The sequence below is a fragment of the Amia ocellicauda genome, chromosome 11, assembly GCF_036373705.1.
Source record: "Amia ocellicauda isolate fAmiCal2 chromosome 11, fAmiCal2.hap1, whole genome shotgun sequence".
Classification (NCBI taxonomy): domain Eukaryota; kingdom Metazoa; phylum Chordata; class Actinopteri; order Amiiformes; family Amiidae; genus Amia; species Amia ocellicauda.
This window is the reverse complement of record NC_089860.1, coordinates 1,219,642-1,242,277: the sequence shown is the minus strand read 5'-3', so window position 1 is coordinate 1,242,277 and position 22,636 is coordinate 1,219,642. Positions and strand designations below refer to the sequence as shown.

The 22,636-nt window shown below is 37.4% G+C and overlaps 1 protein-coding gene across 1 annotated transcript in view; it reads left to right on the top strand.

Annotated features, from left to right (window-relative positions):
• The window catches only part of LOC136762822 (protein phosphatase 3 catalytic subunit alpha), a 237,348-nt gene extending 214,991 nt beyond the window's left edge, over positions 1–22,357 (top strand). The window contains exons 9-14 of the mRNA XM_066716361.1: positions 6,262–6,387; positions 7,497–7,574; positions 8,639–8,723; positions 9,576–9,673; positions 17,057–17,104; positions 20,690–22,357. Of these exons, the coding sequence (XP_066572458.1) occupies positions 6,262–6,387; positions 7,497–7,574; positions 8,639–8,723; positions 9,576–9,673; positions 17,057–17,104; positions 20,690–20,868 (614 nt within the window). The 3' untranslated portion in view covers positions 20,869–22,357. The remainder of the gene's footprint in view (positions 1–6,261; positions 6,388–7,496; positions 7,575–8,638; positions 8,724–9,575; positions 9,674–17,056; positions 17,105–20,689) is intronic.
• The last annotated feature ends 279 nt before the right edge of the window (positions 22,358–22,636 follow it).

Below are 22,636 nucleotides of genomic sequence, written 5' to 3'. Positions count from 1 at the left end.
CCACTGCTAGAGGCCTCCTCAAGATGTTTCCACTTGCTTCAATCTACAGCTTCTCTTTTCCATGTCATGCCTGCAAAGGATTTCATCTTCCCATCTTCTATGTGGTCATCTTCTAGGGGTCGGATTAAATCACCCACTAATAGCAAACTACAAACCTATACATCATAGCGGTTACATTTATAATTAGAAGAAAGTGGCATCTATATAAAAATGATGCCGCAACTGAGTACAGTTCTGTGGTTTTCTATTAGCAGGTGGGTCAAAGTTTTGATTTAATCCCAGCCTAGATCTATTTTCATCTCTTGGGATCCATTCAGTAACTTCCTTTGTCCATCGTTCATCTGTTCTAGTTGCAATGTGTCCAGCCTTTGCCATTTTAATATTTTCAGTCTCAGTTATGTCACATATTTCAGTTTGTTTTTGGAACCATTAATTTATTTTTCTATATCTTCTTGTTATTGAAAACATACATCTTTCCATGCTCCTTTGTGTTGTCAGCAGTTTCTGTATCATTTTTGTTAAGTGACCAGGTTTCTCATCCATAACTGAGCACTGGTAGAATGCATCAAATACTTTTCTCTGGAGGCAAGTGGGTAGATTTCCTTTCAAAAGCATGCTGTTTCATTCAATTGCACTCTATCCAATGTTTCCACTTCTTTTAATTTCTTCCATAATATCTCCTTCTGTGCTGATTTGTTGTTCAAGGTAGACATAACTTCTTAGAGTATCTGTTGATCTACTTCAAATTACTTAGATTTAACAAAGCTGGTAAACATGACATTTGTTTTACCCAGTTACATTTTTAGTACAGTTTTCTTCCTAGCATCTGAGAATACTTGAAATTGAATCTGCAGGTCTTCAGGTGTTTTTGCAAATGTGATTAGCAAATCATTCAAAAAAAGCTCAGTTTAACTTCCATTTTCTTCCCAGTCCAAAGTCTTGGACTCTTCAAGAGTTGCAGTAAAGAGTTTTGTAGAGATTGTCTCCTTGACGACTCCGTTACAAATCTTGATCTGATCAGTGTCTGGTGAATTCGCATTGTTGATGTAGCATTTTTGAAGATATATTTAATAAGAGTTATATAGGTTTCCTCGATGTAATTTTTTTTTAGAGCTTTGATGATTGAGTTTGTATATAATGTATACTTCTCGTACAACTTGTGTATGGTCCATCATGTTATATCCACTTCTGAATCCTACTTGTTGTCTTGGTCGGGCAAAGTCCAGTGTGTCTTGAAGGTGACGTGTTAATGCCTTTGTGGAGGATATTAATGGGCCTATAGTTCTTAGGATCTTCATTTTGTTGTGAAAGAGAATAACACTTGCATTGTTCCATTTATCTGGTATTTGTTTATTTCTAAGACATTTTGTGTAGTTTTGCCAGAATCTTCTCATTTTCTTTTCCAGCTTCTTTTTGGATCTCCATTGTGATTCCATCATCTCCAGTTGCTTTTCCATTGTTCATCTTCTTAATGGCATAGCCTACTTCTTCTGGAATCACATATGGTATTTCATTTGTGTTCATTGATAACTCTTATTATTTACTGCTGTCATCACTACTATAATTTTGTTGTTGTTGTAGAATTCTACTTCTCTTCTGATAATCTCATCTCTGTTTTTGATTGTTGTGCCATGATAATTTTTCAGGGCATTTATTTGATTCTTTCCTATTCCGAGGCGTTGTTTTGCATTTTTGATGTTCACATTATTTTCAATATAGTCTTTAATTAGGTTGCTGTTAAACTTTCTTACATATTCAGTAATTTGATTTGGGGTCTTGACTGTATTTTATTTATCTTCTTTTGTTCATAGGTTCTCTTGTTTCTTGAGAGATCTTTTTATCAGCTTGGGATGTGTTAATTCCTCCAAATTCTCTTTCAATTCCCATGGTGTTACACAATATGTTATTAAATAATTGTGAGTCATTCTTGTTGGTCATAAAGTACTCTAAAGCAGTTCTTCAATACTAATTTGTACTCCGTGTGACGATTTCTAAGGTTCATTAAGTCACTTGGCTTTTTTCATTAGTTTTCTTCTTTCCACTTTGGCATTGAGATTAATTCTGCACCGAACCCTTCTGTGGTCACTTCCAGTATTGAATCTGGTTAGGACTCTACAGTCTTCAATTATATGTTTACAGTTCATTAAGATATAATCTAATCACTTTTTCCTCCATTAGGACTTCTCTAGGTCCATTTTCTAGATGTTTTTATTATTATTATTGGAGAGAGAAATTTTGCTAAAAGATTTGTGTTTTCTAAAAATTCCACTAATCTATTAGCTCTTTGATTTCTGTCTCCATATCCATATTTACCTAATGAGGACTCGTTATGTTGTTGTTTTCCAACTTTTGCATTGAAGTCTCCCATGATTTTTCTTACTTTTTCATATAGTTGTCCCTTTTCTTCTATTTCCTTATCAGAGTGACTTGACCTAGGCAAATAGGCTTAGACAATCTGTAGTTGATATCTCTTTGTTAGCTGGTTTACTATTCTTGCTGCTCTGTCAGAAGTGCTGTTTAAATGTGATGATGTTATTCTTCAGTCTCTGTGTACTGACTCTGTGTCCAACACCTTGTGTGACCATTTTCATTCCTTATAGTCCTATAATGTCCCATTTAATTATACAGAGTTATTTTTCAAATTCTCAAAGTGCTGTTTCACTTGAGAGAGTTCTGCAATTGTACGTAGCCAGGGTCAGAAAAGTCTGTCTATACCCAGTGATTTTTAGCACCCTCTGCTTTCAGCCTTGCCTTGGCCAGTGGCAATCCAGCTGCCAGGGACTGACGGCCATTTATTTCCTTTCAACATCATGGGGGTTTGTTAGCCATAATTCACCACGTTGGCCAGATGGGTTGTTGAGTACCTCTTTAGATACAGTATATATATACATATATATATATATATATATATATACATCGTGACACGGTGTGCATGATCGGGGCATCCTGTGTGATTATTGGGGTTAAACAAGTTAAGCCTTTATATGGCTGTAAAAGAAAAATAAACATCTAACCCAGGTTAGGGCACTTAGTACACTGTTCTTCTGTGTTCAGGCCACTATTCGGTTTCCTGAAGTAAACCAGGCAGACCATCCTGGTTGTTAAGTCATTTTGTTAGGCAGGGTCGTTGTCGTTATTCATCGTCATTGTCTGGTGCATGGTGTATTCAAGGGTCTCATGGGAAGATTGGTATCCAAGCAAAGCCGTCAATAATTCTCATGACATTTCGGTTTGCACTTGTTATGCCCTCCTGCACCAATACATACTATGCAATTAACTTCTAGTGTGTCTCCCTTATATGCAGCTAGTAATGAGGAACAGGTGCACTCACCTGCACAGGCTGACAGGCATGCAGCTAGCTGCATGATCAGTAGAATATGTGGAGGGTGTTTCACATGCACATACCGCCCCTCACAGATTACACCCCGCAGTGTGTTATATATATATATATATATATATATATATATATATATGTGACACTGTTGGGGGTTTACCTGCACTATCAGGGCTCTATAGATGAAGTTAGGAAACACAAGGTGGGGTACTGTGCAAAGACATTCTTACTTATTATGTACAGTGTGCAGTGATCAGAATATACAGACAAAAACTCCTCGTTGTGTCTAAACTACACAAATAGACAGATCCCACTCTAAATATACCACAAACAACCAAAAATCTAATCTGTAACCATATTCAAAGTCCAAGTCCAAACGCTAAGACCATTACCATAAACAAGTTCTGTAGTTCTCTTGCTTCTGACTCCTCTCCCAGGGTCTCCTCCTGCATCTCTACATCAGGAATGGGAATGCCTCCCATTTAATCGAGCAGAAGCAGATTGTTAATTCTCCTGTTAATTCTCTTCCCCTGGGGTCTGGGGTCACATATATATATATATATATATACACTCACCTAAAGGATTATTAGGAACACCTGTTCAATTTCTCATTAATGCAATTATCTAACCAACCAATCACATGGCAGTTGCTTCAATGCATTTAGGGGTGTGGTCCTGGTCAAGACAATCTCCTGAACTCCAAACTGAATGTCTGAATGGGAAAGAAAGGTGATTTAAGCAATTTTGAGCGTGGCATGGTTGTTGGTGCCAGACGGGCCGGTCTGAGTATTTCACAATCTGCTCAGTTACTGGGATTTTCACGCACAACCATTTCTAGGGTTTACAAAGAATGGTGTGAAAAGGGAAAAACATCCAGTATGCGGCAGTCCTGTGGGCGAAAATGCCTTGTTGATGCTAGAGGTCAGAGGAGAATGGGCCGACTGATTCAAGCTGATAGAAGAGCAATTTTGACTGAAATAACCACTCGTTACAACCGAGGTATGCAGCAAAGCATTTGTGAAGCCACAACACGTACAACCTTGAGGCGGATGGGCTACAACAGCAGAAGACCCCACCAGGTACCACTCATCTTCACTACAAATAGGAAAAAGAGGCTACAATTTGCACAAGCTCACCAAAATTGGACAGTTGAAGACTGGAAAAATGTTGCCTGGTCTGATGAGTCTCGATTTCTGTTGAGACATTCAGATGGTAGAGTCAGAATTTGGCGTAAACAGAATGAGAACATGGATCCATCATGCCTTGTTACCACTGTGCAGGCTGGTGGTGGTGGTGTAATGGAGTGGGGGATGTTTTCTTGGCACACTTTAGGCCCCTTAGTGCCAATTGGGCATCGTTTAAATGCCACGGCCTACCTGAGCATTGTTTCTGACCATGTCCATCCCTCTATGACCACCATGTACCCATCCTCTGATGGCTACTTCCAGCAGGATAATGCACCATGTCACAAAGGTCGAATCATTTCAAATTGGATTCTTGAACATGACAATGAGTTCACTGTACTAAACTGGCCCCCACAGTCACCAGATCTCAATCCAATAGAGCATCTTTGGGATGTGGTGGAACGGGAGCTTCGTGCCCTGGATGTGCATTCCACAAATCTCCATCAACTGCAAAATGCTATCCTATGAATATGGGCCAACATTTCTAAAGAATGCTTTCAGCACCTTGTTGAATCAATGCCACGTAGAATTAAGGCAGTTCTGAAGGCGAAAGGGGGTCAATCACAGTATTAGTATGGTGTTCCTAATAATCCTTTAGGTGAGTGTATATATATATATATATATATATATGAATATAAATATAATTATGTTACACACAGTTTGTGTGTGTGTGCAATATTAAGCTGGCAGTACATTTTTGGACTTTCAAATGTGTTCCATTGTTCCACTTAATATGGTACTAAAATTCTATTCTGTAGAAAGAGTTAGACCGATTTACTTTCATTCTTGAGTATCCTCTAGAGGCCAGCAGTGGTTGCTTTGGGTTCGTGGCAATTGAGAGCATTTGTTTACATAGTTGAGGACTTATTTCAGTGGCCAAGTTCATTGCAATTGATACTTAGGTAGCATATTAGCACAATGGAGCTCTTTACTAAGCATGGGATCATCCCTAGTTAGTATGCTGCTTTACATGTGTTGCAATTGACCCATTGTTTAAATATGTCTGATGTTTTAGTTCACACACACAAATAATTTAAATATTTTTTTAATAGTTTTAAAAGTAGAATAATTACAGCCACAGCATTTAATAAGTTGCCATCTACTGCATACATCTTTTTTATAATTCCATTAAAGCAGCAGCTCTTGGAATAGTGCCAAGCCAGTTATGTGTATTGCAAGATTCAAAATGTTATATAGCTCCAAATATATGTTGTTACACTTTTGTACATTGTTTACTTAATTTGCACTTTTGAAAAACACATGTATTTAAGATTAAGTATTTTTTGTCCAAATCTTAAAACAATGCCAAAGTGTGTGTTGCTCTTGATATGCATATGCAGTGTTTATTTTAGGAAAAAAACATTCTGTTTGGAATTCTCACTACTAAAGTGATGAATGAATAACATAAATACAGTATTGTAGTATTGTAAAAATGTTAAAATCTTGACATTTCCTTCTGTGAAATAAAATTATCAACAAGATAATTAAACATAGTTCCTTTTTTCACTTGATAATTAAACATTTTGAGAATGAAGAAAGTCACTGTGGAAAATACACTTTTGGATAAACCAAACAATTATTTATTTATGTATGTATTCATTTGTTTAAAATTAAATGTTTTATCAGTAGTAGAAACAAAAATAGAAAGCAACAAGTAGACATGGGTGGAAAGTTGTTTGTCTGTAACAATACATTTTTGGTTTCTTATTTTTCTCTAAAGTGTTGATGGCTTGTTTTCTTTAGCTGCAGTACTGAAGTATGAAAATAATGTAATGAATATCCGACAGTTCAACTGCTCACCTCATCCTTACTGGCTTCCTAATTTCATGGATGTGTTTACCTGGTCATTGCCCTTTGTTGGTGAAAAGGGTAAGTTTTGGTTTTACAAAATAATTATGTAGGTAAGACGTTATGATGACATAGTGACGTTATAAGTAATTTATGTTTTTTAGGTTTTACAGTAGGAAGCCCAAACATTTTTGTGTGTCTGCTGAGTGGCCACAGGCCTTTGTTGACAATTTCCTGTTTCAGAAAGAAACACTTAAGACATTAAGAACATAAGAATACAATAAAGACATTAAGAACATAATACACATAATAATTAAATTATAATGATCAGTAGCAGAATCTCTATTATCTTAGAAAGGTCTGGATATTAGCAGACAGGTCAGGAACCTATGGGAGATTGTAGAGTGTGATGAGTTTCTTTCTCTGTGTGCTCTCTATTATTTTCATTGCACTGCTGTTCTGTCATCCTTGCAAACATGACCTGTCTTGTACAACTGTTTAGCAGTTGTACTCCTCTCTCTTGCTTTGGTATTCTAGCCCTTTGATGTCTACATAACAATTACATGCTTTTGTTCTTATTAGACTGTTTAATTTGACCAGTTGTTGTATTGACTACATCCACATTGGTTTCCTAGTTGAATAAATGTTTACTTCAGTAAAACCAATAATAATATTAACTATGAAAACAATATTACTATGCATTTAGTGAGGCAGTACTTTTTTTCACTGGTATAGCCTGTTTACTAAAATACACCACTTAAGGAATTAAAACAGACCCATACACTTTCACTATACTCCCAAAAAATGTGTACTTAATTAACCAATTTCAACCAGGTTAATGTGATAACATAAAAAAATGAATGCATAATATAATCAAATTAAAATAAAAAAAATGGGCATACACACAAAGCTACAACATCTACTTAATGATCATGTTATTTAGGTTTTAAAGCTTATTTTGTAAAACATGTTAGCATTTTATCAAAAGATAAAAGAAAGAGTCCACTAACAGGCACCTTGCATTTATATCTTATATTGTTCTGTTATCCATTTTAATTTCATGTAAATATAAACATTGTGTTTATTGTCAAAACCTTTTTTGTTTCTGTACCAAAGGAGTAAACTTTTTTTAAATTTATTCTAGTACTAACATTTTCAAATAATATTCTCATAATTAAACTCTACTTTAGTTACAGAGATGTTGGTGAATGTCTTGAATATTTGCTCTGATGATGAGCTCATGAATGATGGTGATGAAATATTTGACGGTAAGACAAATGGACACATTTTTCATCTACGGATAATTAAAGTTGAGCATATCAGAGTGAGTCTTCGGGCCCATCTTGCTGATTTAAGACAATGTGTGCATTACAGTCTCACCTTTACTGCTGTTTACTAAATGTCTTATTTTAAATATAAATGTTTATTATTGTTTTTAGAACAAGATTGAATTAATTAGATGTCTTAGCTTTTTCTCTCTTTTTTTATTTCATGACACATTTTCCATTCTCCTGGCACATAGAATACATATTGACACTTTCGTTCTATTTGATCACCCACTAGTCATTGGAAGAAAGAAGGGGAAAAAAAAACATTGCCCACATAGATTAGCAAATTATAGCTAAAGTAATACTTATAACTAGAGATAAATGCTGATTTGCTTGCTCCAATCAAGAATCTGCCCATATTGCACATAACCCTTCCAAATAGCTTTTGGAACCAATACTGCAAATCAGTCATACTCCACAATTAAATATCAACCATGCTGATAAAACATATTCTGCCTCTTTAAATTGACTGCATCTCTCTTGGCCAGGTTATTATTCCTAGTTATTAAATAGGACTGATATATCTCAGCTTAGTACTGCAGCATTACCATTGTTATTCACAAATTGACCAAAAAAAATTAAGCTGCCTCAAATTCAGTTCAAATAGTCTTCTACAAGTTTTAACGGCTAAACAGCATATCACAAAATAATGTATGTTAAATTAGTATTATTCAGGTTCAAATCACAGGGTATACTGTGGTGCACTGTGAAAATACTTTTATTGAATTACTGAATAATTATGAAATATGGAACTAGGGTCACACAGCAATAGGGTTGGTGATGCAGGAGACTAAACTGGAGAGCCATTGTGTGTGCCCTCTCACTTGATTTCCAAAAGTATCCAATTTAAGGGCAACCAAGAGCCAGTAACTGACAATCAAAGGACAACAGTTGGCTTAGAGTCTTTTTAGTGAAAAGCTAATAACCTGTGTAAACTACTTTCTGATATTGGCTGGAAAATGTATTTTCTCATCTGTTTGGTATCTTTGTTTTGTTTTTAAAAGCCAACGCTGCAGCTGCTCGCAAGGAGGTCATTAGGAACAAGATAAGAGCCATAGGAAAGATGGCCAAAATGTTTTCAGTCCTAAGGTAAGAGCATATTGGAAATCTGTTTTTCCAGAAAAAATCCATACAAATATAAATAGGTCATAGGAAAAATGGCCAATCTGATTCTCTGTCCCCAACAGCTGAACAGCTCCTGCAGCTAAAACAATGTCAGTGCAACATACTGTGGGAACTGTGCTTAACCTCTGGATTAGTACCTATCAGTTTGATAGATCAATTCAAGCCTTCCTTCAAGGAAAAGTGGGGCAACCTGAAATAAACAATGGCCTGTTTTCCATGAGATATTATTGTATAAACAACTCAAGAAATTCTACTTGGCCTGTAAAATCAACCTACCAACTGACTTTTTTGCACAGGGAAATGTCTCACCATAGAAAAAGAAGGATGACTAGAGCAATTCATTTACTTTGGTTTAGGTACCATGGGTACATAAAGAACACACATTGATACACAACATGTCATCTCATGTTATGTCACCAGAGCATAGATCTGAAAAAGTATGGCGTTTATAAAATCAATTGTGCTAAACTACATTATGTTTGCAAGCAGTCAGCAAAAAGCTGGAAACACTAGAACAAAAAGGCAATATTTGAATGCAAGCTTTCAGTAATTACTGAATGTGCTTACAGTGTATGTACAGTGTAGTTATGCAAATATGCAACATAAGTAATGCATAATTATATATTCTGTTGCATAATTATACATGAAGATGTGTAAGTACACTGCATATGCAATTACTTAGTATTTACACCAAAAAAATGATTCAGTATTGCCTTTTCTGTAGTATAAATTCAGATAATACAAATTCAAATAGACTCCCAGCATGCACCTGTTTGACATGTACCTTGTATTAATAAGATTGTCAACTCTCCACAGAGAGGAGAGTGAAAATGTTTTGACACTGAAAGGACTGACTCCCACTGGAATGTTGCCCAGTGGTGTTCTCTCCGGAGGTAAACAGACATTACAAAGCGGTGAGTATTGTTATTCATCTCACACTCCATTTACAAATATCCTCACCTAGCTTCCCAGTATTACTCACCCAGTTATACAATTTCCAAGGGCTTTAAATGTTGCAGAATTTTCCTTCAGGTATGCCAGAAATGTTAAACAGATCAATAAATGGGTCACTTCAAATGATCTGTATATTTTTTAGGGTGTAAAATGAACGTAACAAACTCAATATCTATTGCAAAATTCTTTAGACTGAACCTCCTACACCTACACTGTTCTCTCTAGTTCTTGACACTAACAACTCTAGAAGACTGATTTGTATTTTTATAATAGCAAAAGAAAAAACTGGGATGAGACTTGTGTAAAAAAAATACAGTACAGTTTGAACTATGCACTTGCCCTGTACATGCAACATTGTATTATAGGAATAATGCACTCCAGGTTGTTCATTATATTGTGCTAACATCTCTTCCTGGGTGTTTGACACATTGGCCAGTTGTCCAGCCACCCAAAACATGATGTTATCTCTGCACAAAACACTCTGGCATGAATTATTCCTTTAATTTTAGCCTCTAGTTTTCTGTGGTCATTTTGGGTTTACCTACCTGCCTTGTATATATACAAATTCAATGTTCACCTCCCTCTCTCTAATATTAAACTTAATGAGCCCAGCAGTACAACAAATATATGAGTTAAATTCAGTAAAGTAAGAAGAAACTACATAAACTGCATGTTTAAGAAAAATGTTTCTTCACCTGAACATTGACAGAAAGTCCTACTTCAATTTCCTTCTCTTTCAAGTAGGGATGCACCGATAAGAAAATTACTGGCCGATACAGATTGCCGATGTTCATATAATTGGCCGATGCCGATACCGATACTGATGTTTTGACATTTCTGTAACTTTCTACCATCATAAATTAAATAAAAATGTTGCTTCTGATGCGGCTTCTAATTTCAGCTCATTTTAATGATACAATATATCTTTCCATATATTTGAATAAGAAAAGACTTACACCCCATTCAGACATAGGATAAAAGGCCACCGATTTGACATATGGTGTATTTTTTAGAAATCAAAGGTACGCAAAGCGCAACCCATCTACAAAGTCGATACATTTCTTTCCTGCAACGGAGGTAGTCTATTTTACCTCAGATTTGTATGAATGGGGTACAAGAGTTGGTGGCATTTTGTAATTAATACTGTGGTAATAGTTTCAATAAGAACACATTATCTGTGATTTCTTTAAAGATTAGTGTATTTAATAACATACAATATAGGCTAACGCAGTAGGTTTATTAAATATGCATGTATGCATATGCATCTTATTCAAATTCTTCTTAAGATTATTATTCACTACTGTAGTAGCAGGCTTCATGCATTATGCATATGTTATCTGAAATAAGCGGGGAAGGAACATATATATACAGTGAGGGAAAAAAGTAATTGATCCCCTGCTGATTTTGTACATTTGCCCACTGACAAAAAAATGATCAGTCTATAATTTTAATGGTAGGTGTATTTTAACAGTGAGAGACAGAATAACAACAACAAAATCCAGAAAAACGCATTTCAAAAAAGTTATACATTGATTTGCATGTTAATGAGGGAAATAAGTATTTGACCCCTTCGACTTTGTACTTGGTGGCAAAACCCCTGTTGGCAATCACAGAGGTCAGACGTTTCTTGTAGTTGACCACCAGGTTTGCACACATCTCAGGAGGGAATTTGTCCCACTCCTCTTTGCAGATCCTCTCTAAATCATTAAGGTTTTGAGGCTGACGTTTGGCAACTCGAACCTTCAGCTTCCTCCACAGATTTTCTATGGGATTAAGGTCTGGAGACTGGCTAGGCCACTCCAGGACCTTAATGTGCTTCTTCTTGAGCCACTCCTTTGTTGCCTTGGCTGTGTGTTTTGGGTCATTGTCATGCTAGAATACCCATCCACGACCCATTTTCAATGCCCTGGCTGAGGGAAGGAGGTTCTCACCCAAGATTTGACGGTACATGGCCCCGTCCATCGTCTCTTTGATGCGGTGCAGTTGTCCTGTCCCCTTAGCAGAAAAACACCCCCAAAGCATAATGTTTCCACCTCCATGTTTGACGGTGGGGATGGTGTTCTTGGGGTCATTCCTCCTCCTCCAAACACGGCGAGTTGAGTTGATGCCAAAGAGCTCGATTTTGGTCTCATCTGAACCACAACACTTTCACCCAGTTCTCCTCTGAATCATTCAGATGTTCATTGGCAAACTTCAGACGGGCCTGTACATGTGCTTTCTTGAGCAGGGGGACCTTGCGGGCGCTGCAGGATTTCAGTCCTTCACGGCGTATTGTGTTACCAATTGTTTTCTTGGTGACTATGGTCCCAGCTGCCTTGGGATCATTAACAAGATCCTCCTGTGTAGTTCTGGGCTGATTCCTCACCATTCCCATGATCATTGAAACTCCACGAGTTGAGATCTTGCATTGAGCCCCAGACTGAGGGAGACTGACAGTTATTTTGTGTTTCTTCCATTTGCAAATAATCGCACCAACTGTTGTCACCTTCTCACCAAGCTGCTTGGCGATGGTCTTGTAGCCCATTCCAGCCTTGTGTAGGTCTACAATCTTGTCCCTGACATCCTTGGACAGCTCTTTGGTCTTAGCCATGGTGGAGAGTTTGGAATCTGATTGATTGACTGCTTCTGTGGACAGGTGTCTTTTATACAGGTAACGAGCTGAGATTAGGAGCACTCCCTTTAAGAGAGCATGGGTCAGAGCATCTCCAAAACTGCAGCTCTTGTGGGGTGTTCCCGGTCTGCAGTGGTCAGTACCTATCAAAAGTGGTCCAAGGAAGGAAAAGCGGTGAACCGGCGACAGGGTCATGGCCGGCCAAGGCTCATTGATGCTAATGCACGTGGGGAGCGAAGGCTGGCCCGTGTGGTCCGATCCAACAGATGAGCTACTGTAGCTCAAATTGCTGAGCTACAGTAAATGTTAATGAAGAATCCCTCTTGAATTAACGAAAACGGCAGCGCAGGAGTTGTGTTGCAAATGGTAAAGAAGTCTATTAATCAGGCCGGCCCGGAAGAAAACCAGAGTGAACTTATGTTCAAACAGCTTTCTTGCAGATCTCTTCCGGGTTTGCATTTTTATACAGTTCTAAACAAAAGGTGACTAATGTCCAATCAGCAGAGGGCAGTGTCCCGGATGTGCATGTCGATTGGTCCTCGCTTCTCTACCTCCTCTGCAGTGTAGGGTTACCAAACACTGGGGGTGACGTCACCATTTCCTCTGCAAAGCATTCTGGGATGCACAAAGGACTGTGGGGGAGAGAGTGGTTCGATGTGTTTTGCACGTGGAACCAGACAAAGAGAAAAGTCGCTGTGCAGGGGGAGAGAGACAGACAGACAGAACTATACAACAACATTTTATATATTCCATTCAAGGAAATTTGAATTTGAATATTTATGCAGAGCTGATATGTCATTTATTGTATTTAAATTTGACAAGACCTCAGGTCTTTCAGTTAATGCTGGTTCTGATAGAAAGGTGTCAGAACACACAGTGCATCGCAGTTTGTTGCGTATGGGGCTGCGTAGCCGCAGACCAGTCAGGGTGCCCATGCTGACCTCTGTCCACTGCCGAAAGTGCCTACAATGGGCACATGAGCATCAGAACTGGACCATGGAGCAATGGAAGAAGGTGGCCTGGTCTTATGAATCACATTTTCTTTTACATCACGTGGATGGCCAGGTACGTGTGCATGGCTTACTTGGAGAACACATGGTACCAGGATGCACTATGGGAAGAAGGCAAGCCTGCGGAAGGATTGTGATGCTTTGGGCAATGTTCTGCTGGGAAACCTTGGGTCCTGCCATTCATGTGGATGTTACTTTGACACGTACTACCTACCTAAGCATTGTTGCAGACCATGTACACCCTTTCATGGAAACGGTATTCCCTGATGGCATAGGCCTCTTTCAGCAGGATAATGTACCCTGCCACAAAGCAAAAATGGTTCAGGAATGGTTTGTGGAACACAACAACGGTGTTGACTTGGCCTCCAAATTCCTCAGATCTCAATCCAGTAGAGCATCTGTGGGATGTGCTGGAGAAACAAGTCCGATCCATGGAGGCTCCACCTCGCAACTTACCGGACTTAAAGGATCTGCTGCTAACGTCTTGGTGCCAGATACCACAGCACACCTTCAGAGGTCTAGTGGAGTCCATGCCTCGACAGGTCAGGGCTGTTTTGGCGGCAAAAAGGGGGACCTACACAATATTAGGCAGATGGTCATAATGTTATGGCTGATCGGTGTATAGATATATATATAATTTCAGACAGACGAGTTTATGACACAGTTTATTACAGTAAGTTGCAAAAAGAATAAATTTTAAACATCCGTTTATTAACACTGTGTATTTTAAAGATTAAAAAACATCAATGGAAGAACTGTTTAGTTTTCAAAACAAAGACTGAAAACAACACTACGAGCGATAGAGCCTGACATGGAAAGGACTTTTGTGTCTATTTTATTCTTTATGCTTTACGTGATTGGAGACATTAAGAAGAGCTAAATGTGTAGACATTATTTTCAGACAAGCATTACATTACCATAAGAAAATGTTTCCATGTGCAACAGTAAAATAAATATTTGCTATTTATTATTATTATTATTGTAATCATCAAGATATGTGCTAGTAGATATATATTTAAAATGGCAAAACTTGACTCCCTTAACTTATTACTCTAACTACAGATTTGTAACTGCAAACAACACTTTTTGCCGTATTATTTTTAATTTACTTAGCAGGTGTCCTTAACCAGGGAAGTTACAGTTGAAACAAAATACACATGTTTCATGATTAATCAGTAACAGCAGCTACAATATAGCAGGTTATAATTTAACTAAAGTGTGCACGTTTCAGTCACGGCATTTATGGATGTATTTATTAAACCAGTCCTTAATGTTTTAGAGGGAAACCCAGATCTGCTGTATTTATTTATTCATTAATTTAACTTGTAAATGAGCACACGTTAACTGAATCATATTCACCTTCATACTGATTGTCTCTGTGGGGCTGTTATACAACAGATTGCACACCATTCGCAAAACGACAGCCTGTCCAGTTGTTCATAAAATATTTATCAAATTGGCTGATATCAATCCGATTATTATCCTTTAGTTCACGGCACTGCACCGGGGTCCTGTGAAATCCAAGTTTTTAATACACGGATATTAACTGTAAACAGTAAAACATTTCATTGTTTCTGTATGTGGATTTCACTCCATGCTGCTAATAAAACTGTAATTTCTTCGTGATCCCACATGGCATTTGAGATTATATCTTCACACATAATGTAGCTGATCTCTTCCCTGTCTGTCTACAAGTCAAGCATACATCTCGCTTCTGAAAGCAAAGTATTTCCTTAGTGTGGTGACGGACACTTATGGCCACGTCTGGCACCAGATAGTTAACCGTCCACAAAACATGGACATAGTCCGCACTATATTATCTGTCATTGACACGTGACTGGAGAAAAAAACGTTAGTCTATTATAAAAATTAGGTAAGCATGATGCCTTTTCAGACATCACAATCGGTCGCAAGTAATCGGCCATTTTAAAGTAGTCGGCAGATACTGATTCTTACATTTTTTGCCTATAACAACCGTGTAAAAAAATGTTTTTGTTACTGGGTAGTAAGTGCTTTTCCTAATTGCTTATGCCACAGAAGTATAAAAAATTGATATTATTCCCCACAAACTTTGCTTTTGTGACCAGGACAATGATATTTTGAAATGTACCTATTTCCATTGAGAAAATGGGTGAATTTGTGTCTTTTCTTTCACATAATGTCAGAAAAAAACAACATATGAATCCAAATTAATGTATTTATACTAAAGTAATAAAAAAATCACTACAAAAGATTCAGAAGTGAGTAGTTTTTTTGAGATTTACGATTATGCTGTAAATCACTTTCACGTATCAGCCCCCAAATGTAGTCTCCCATCATGTTCTCGTTATACTGTCCTTAGTAGTGGCGTTCAAAGTCCAGTATATCCTGGTGGAAGCACTCACCTTGCTCCTCCGAGTACGCTCCTATGTTCTTCTTGAATTTCTCAAGATGAGCATCAAGGATATGGACTTTGAGGGACATCCTACAGCCCATTGTGCAGTAGTTCTTCACCAGAGTCTCAGCCAGCTCCACATAGTTTTTGGCCTTGTGATTGCCCAGGAAGCCCCGAACCACTGCGACAAAGCTGTGAGCTTCTTGGGGAATTCAACTTGCTACTTCTGTAAGCTCGGCATTGGACTTGGTGAGACCAAGATCTTTAATCAAGTCATTGAGGTCTTTTTGGTTGGGTTAGTATGGGTTTCTCTCCTCAGCTCCACCTCTGAAATTGTCATCTGGATCTACAACAACTTCCTTGCTCTCGGACTTGCTGCTCTCTTCTAAAGATGGCTGCTCTCTCTCTGGAGGAGTGGATATGGGGAGCTCATGGCAGTGTGGCACTGGGGCGATGGATGAAGGAAGGTCCGGATACATGATAGCAGGTGCATTCTTGCCAGTCCGACGATTGGAACCGTTCACCATGCAGAAGTAGCAAGTTGAATGTAGGATTCACTGTAAGATGTCCCTCAAAGTCCATATCCTTGACGCTCATCTTGATGCTTCTACCAGGTTATACTGGACTTTGAACGCTGCTACCAAGAACAGTATAATGGGATGAACATGATGGGAGACTACATTTGGGGGCCGATTCATGAAAGTGATTTACAGTATAATCGTAAATCTCAAAAAACTACTCACTTCTGAATCTTTTGTAGTGATGTTTTTATTACTTTAGTATACATACATGTTAATTTGGATTCATATGTTGTTTTTTTCTGACTTGATGTGAACACAAAGACACAAATTCACCCGTTTTCTCATTAGAAATAGGTAAATTTCAAAATATCACTGTCCTGGTCAAAACAGCAAAGTTTGTGGGTAATAATATCCATTTTCTATACTTTTGAGGCATAAGCAATTAGGAAATAACACTTACTACCCAGGAACAAAAATTGATACCTATTGCTCGCCGATTAATCGGTGCATCCCTACTTTCAAGGGTTTTTAACCAAAGGGAAAATGTTAGCAGCCAGCCACACTTTATAAGAGATTACAAATAGAAACATATAACTAGAAGTAACTAATGCAAGTGCAAATGCAATATATCCTGGTAAGCCAAACAGTTATCTTGCAGTTCAAACATATATAGCCTATAGTTCTCGAGTGGAGTATTGTATATTTTACTAAATAAAGTGTTTTTTTGTTTGTTTATTTATATATTTTGCTGTTGTTAAGTGCTTACTTACTCTTTCAGGTATTGTAACTTTTTCAAAAATGCTGCTAACTTGTATTTTCTCCTTCAGCTACCATTGAGGCTATCGAAGCCATTGAAACAGTTGACGATGGGGAAGGTAAAAGTGAAAAGCTTATTTTCCAATGCTGTTACTTTAGGTTTATTAAAGACATGCTTTATTTTGTATACTGTAATGCTAGTGGTTATAACTACAGCAATGTCTCCATATATAAGCAGTCTATAAGCTGTTTAATTCCTTTTTATTCCCTTGGTCCATGCCTAATTCACTACTAGATCGATCAGTGTTTTAAAGTGACGTTTTCACTGTCAGTTGAACCATACGTACAAAATGTTGTTTTGGTGCGGTTATTTCACATTAAATGTTCTGCTCTTCAAATCCAGACAGAGAATCTGAATCTCATTTCATAAAACTCTAACAATAGTGATGAGGTTGCAATATATCCTTTGCCTCCTATTCAGTTGCACAGCAATATCACAATTTGATTGGTTACTTAAAACCAATCAGCTATGGGAAAAGGAAATCTGTCTGTGATCTGCAATGCTTCTTGGATAAATTGTGGACACCAGCAGCAAAAGCTAGTATCTAGAAATAAACATTCACTTAATGCTTCACATAGGTTGTTAACCTGATAAGCATTTAATTGTGCCAAGGGCTTTTCACTTCAGGGATAAGTCCAATTAAAAAAAAAAATTGTTACCATTTTTTGTATTTATATTTTGTTTGGTCTTTTTTCAGTATTGTTTTTTTTTTTCTTTTCATGGTTAAAGATTATGTATTGTAGACAGGTGGATCTAATTTCTCAGGGTAGTAGCAGGGACTCTCTGCCCCTAAGTAGGCGGCTTGATATAATAGGTCAGCATGATATGCTGAGTCTGTATAAAATCCATAAACTCTGACATCTGGTGTGTCAGAGCAGAGATGTCAGAATCCTCTCAGTAAGTGCACTGATGTGGGGGAGAGCGAGAGGTCACAAGACTGAGAGTGTGAATGATGTTGCCTGCACTAGTGTAGGGACCATCTGTGGGAGTGTGCTGCAAAGGCAGGGTGCACAGAGCAAGCAGCTGAGGTACGGGCTGATAAGTGTAAAAGATGCACCAACCCAAAGTTTGAACAGGGAGCTGAGAATGATGTCAGCATTGAACCCTATTATGAAGGCATGCACACTGCACATAAAGTGGGGTTGAGAAGAGCCTCCTCCACAGGAGCAGGCCCCAAATATACCACACAAAACTCATGAGAGTTCCATGCTGGTAGATTTGCAGAACATCCCCCACACCACTGAAAACCTGACATCCTGGAAGTAGGTTGGATACGATGATTAAACTTTAAGTCAATGGCCTTAAGAAATACACAAAATACTCAAGTGTGTCATTAGAGAAGGATACATCTGGAGGAAACATTGAGTGACATCGAGAAGTGTAGAAAAATTCTTGAGTGAAAATCAAATTCCTGGACAAAATATCTATCTCTGGCAGGTCAGTTGACCTCGAGTCTGACTTATGTCTCAACAAAAATGGCGTAAAATCTCTTGAGAAATCTGTGGAAAAACTCAAGTCCTTGACAGATGGCTAGAGAAAAAAGCCTTAGGTGGGAAAGTACAATGGGACACCACACTCCATAGAGAAATGGGGTCAACCAGGCCTGGGAAGGCACTCAAGCTGCAACTGTACCATGGGAGAGAGATACTGTATCATCATCCAGGATATGGCTTATTACTTTACATTCTAATAAGAACTTGAAAAGGGCACAGGCACAATGTATTACTGTGATGCTGTATCAACAGCATTTTTTGTATTTGTATATTGCAGTCATGTAAGTTTAAAGGTAGAGTATGCAATCTGATAGCAATAATTTAAGTGGTCTAAATGTAAAAACATATATATATATATATATATATATATATATATATATATCTTCTGTGGAACCGACAGGACTCAAAAAGGATCAACCAAACATTGCATTCAGTCCGAATGTAATGATAGGATGTCCTTCCTGTCTGTCAATCATTACATTCGGTCCGAATGTAATGATAGGATGTACTTCCTGTCTGTCAATCTATATTTGCATACCGCCGCACAACTTGTTCGCACAATCAGACATCATCAGCGCGGGAACCTTGACTGTGCAGAGTGAGCGTGAGAATTGAAGGCGAGCTGCAGCTACTATTTTTAAAAACATAATAACCATAAATAAGATGTTTACGTTCGTTATTATTGTAATGTTTAACCTATGAATGAGACATGCGGTAATCTGAAACTGTTGCGATCGATTCCACCCACACGTCTCTCCTGGTGCTGAGACTCTGCTCTGTGTGTGTGCGCATGTGTGATAGAGGGGGCGTGGCTTTGGAGACGTCTCTGAAGCGAGGGCGGGCTCTATGCTTTCAAAACAAGCTTGCTAACTGCTGGCTTTTCAGGATTGCATACCCTAGCTTTAATCTATTTTCTATATATTTTTTGGTTGGTTGGTTGGTTGTTCATTGTAAAGCAGTGTTTACATGCAATTATTGCTCCCATCATTATATACTAAGCCTTTGTAATGGGAGCTAGTGGGATCTGAACATTATTCATCAGGACCCGAGGACTACCACTACTTAAATGAGTCGGCTGTTTTGTGAAGTGATTTCTTCAACATTTGATTACGCCTTGTAGGTGAATAACTGGTTTTCCAATGCTGGTTCCTAGTGCTGCAACATACTGTGCTTTTCAGGAAACAGGTGTATTGCAGAAAGGAGGTAGTGTTATACAAAGGTATTTACTCTGGTTGGCTGATTTCGGGTCAGTGACTTGAAGACAGAAAAACATGACATCATGAATATTTTTTTTTTACTGCAAATTGGTCAGCTTGTTATTTTTATTATATGAAATATAATATAATAATATTAAGGACCAGAACTGAGAAATCCTTAGACATTGTGGAACATGTTCCAACCAAGCTCCCAGTACCTCAAGTGGTCCAAATCTGATTAACTGGAGGAAATAAATACTTCTGTTCAGGCTGCATATTATGTTACAAGATGTGAACTTTGAATCAAATAATCCTTGAAGCTATGAACTGCAAAAACATTTTTTAAATAAATTGTTGCAAAGTGTGTGGACTGGTGACACAAGGAAAATATCTCATCCTATACCTGTCCAAAGCTCTATTCCCCTCTGAGGCCTGCAGTACCAGTATAGAGTAGAGGGCCTCAGTCTGCAGAAAATCACCTCCTCAATTATACTTCTTGGAGCTCATCTGTTGTCAAGCACAGGTGTGGTCAATTAGACCTATAAAGAGGCTAAGGGGAGAAGAAAGGAAGAGAGGTTAAGTGGAGTAGGAGCTACAACAGTGCTATGTAGAAAGATCTTTAGCTTGTAACTGAGTGAATGCAAAACTATACACTACAACAGAGGTTGTAGATCAAGATATTTAGGCCAAGAGAGATATATAGGCCAAGGGTCTATACTGCATAGTGTGGAACTGGGTGTGACTGTGAAAACAAACAGTACATCAAGGACTGTACCACACATTCTACATTTTAATTGATACAGTACCTACATAAATTAAGTTAGAACAAAAATCTGAAGACATTTGTGGCCCCTCCAGGAACTGGGTTGCACACTTGCAAGAGGGTGTATTTAATGCTGTGACTTTTAACACCATTTTTCTTTCTCTTCTTTCCCATGCACCTCCTTCCCCCAGCAATCCGTGGATTCTCACCACAGCATAAGATAAGCAGTTTTGAGGAGGCAAAGGGCCTGGACCGCATCAATGAAAGGATGCCTCCCAGAAAGGATGCGATAAACAATGTCGGTCATTCCATGGGCAAAATGAACATGTCAGAGTCAAATGGCACGGACGATAACAGCAACATACAGTGATTCTGTTTTAAAGCCACTTCCAAATAACCAGTGGAAGAACTTTATCAAGATATTTCAAGCTGATTTCTGTGAAAAAATAAATCAAAAATGTTCTGCTTGAATTGAGATTTAATTAGGAAAAAGATGCATATACATAAAACAAATAATACGTGTATTAGAGACCTAAAAGTTGACTACTTTGAAGCTAGAAAGCAGAACACCAATACTATTTTGGGGTGATGTTTACCTCATAGGGCCTCCCCTATGAGGGGTGGGTGGGGGGGTTAACCACCAGCAAGGAACATATTCAGGCAGCAGTCCAAGACTACATGAGTAATTTAATGTTTCTTGTTAACCCAAACAACAAAATCACAAGGGGGGTTTAATTCCTTTTAGGTACTCTAGCAAATTACTTCATAGCAATGTATTGGAGGGTGCATTAACAGTATTGGCACCTTATATTTTAAAAGTGAATTAAAATTAAAATTTCATTCATAAACATCTTATACAAATGATTTTGCTGTTTAAAATGTTTTGCTACTAGTATTAATAAAGATAATTTAAAAAGGTCTTATAAAACATGTACAATTTAAAAATATTTACAATGCAATCTTACCTGAAAATTATGTTTTTGTAAGACAACATCAGCCCCTAAGTCGTTTTGTGTGTTAGGTTGATGATTCTTTTAATAAGCCACTGTCAATCATGTTGCTCTGAATAAGTAAACAATGCAATTACATATTTGTTGCTACCTTGTCACAATATACCTGATTGTTTCTCACCTGCCTGTAATTACAAATGTACACAGTATGTTTTGCAAACTGATTAACCATTACAGTAAAACAAAAACAACAATAATTTGTACAGCATCTATAGAACGCATCTATGCATGCGATTAAGTTTCTTATTGAAATGTGAAATTATACTTGTGCTGTGTTTCAATATAGTAGGTCTGAATTATTTCTGCTTTATATTATATTTGTAAAATATTTTGATTTATTGATTATTTTTGTTTCATTTTATTTTTTCTTTCCATTTTATTTTCTATTTGCTGTACAGGCACTCAAGTTTTATTCAGAATGTTACTTTGTATTTTATTCTGTTCTATTCATGTACAGAAGTTGTTCAATAGTGTGAATGAACATATTATTCAGTGAAAAGCAACATTCTGGCTGCCAATGCATGATAGCACGGTTTATTAAAATGTAAAACAGATTAGGCACACACGTGTGTGTCTCACTTTTAAAAGAAAACATCTAATTCTAATTATTCTTAATATTCTTATTCTTATTAAGCTTATTGTTAATTTCCTTTCACTATTTTATGATCCTTGTTTCGTCCTAATGTGGTTTAATTAAAAAAAAAAAAAGAATTTAACTTGTGACAATATACTTGTATTTTTCTCTGGAACTAAGTTTTCGCATATGACTTCTTAAACACAGACATTGTAAGCATGCCCTATGGGAGGATACATTTTTTTTACTCTTGAATAAAATATGCATGAATCATTGGTGTTTCTCTCTCTCTTTTATGTATTTTGTTTCCAGTAAAGGATTTGTATTTCATAAAAATAGACACTCAGATAAATATAATTTACTCCATAGCTCAGAGGCTTAATTTATTAAAAATCTAATGACAAAAAATTGGGGATGACTAATTATTCTCTGCTCAGTATTTAATGGCTAGTATTACCCTGACAGTGGTGGGGGGAACAAAAGTCATTTTACGTTATTAATATTTATCAAATCAGAAGTCAATCAAAATATTGACCTTACTTTTTCTCAGTTTC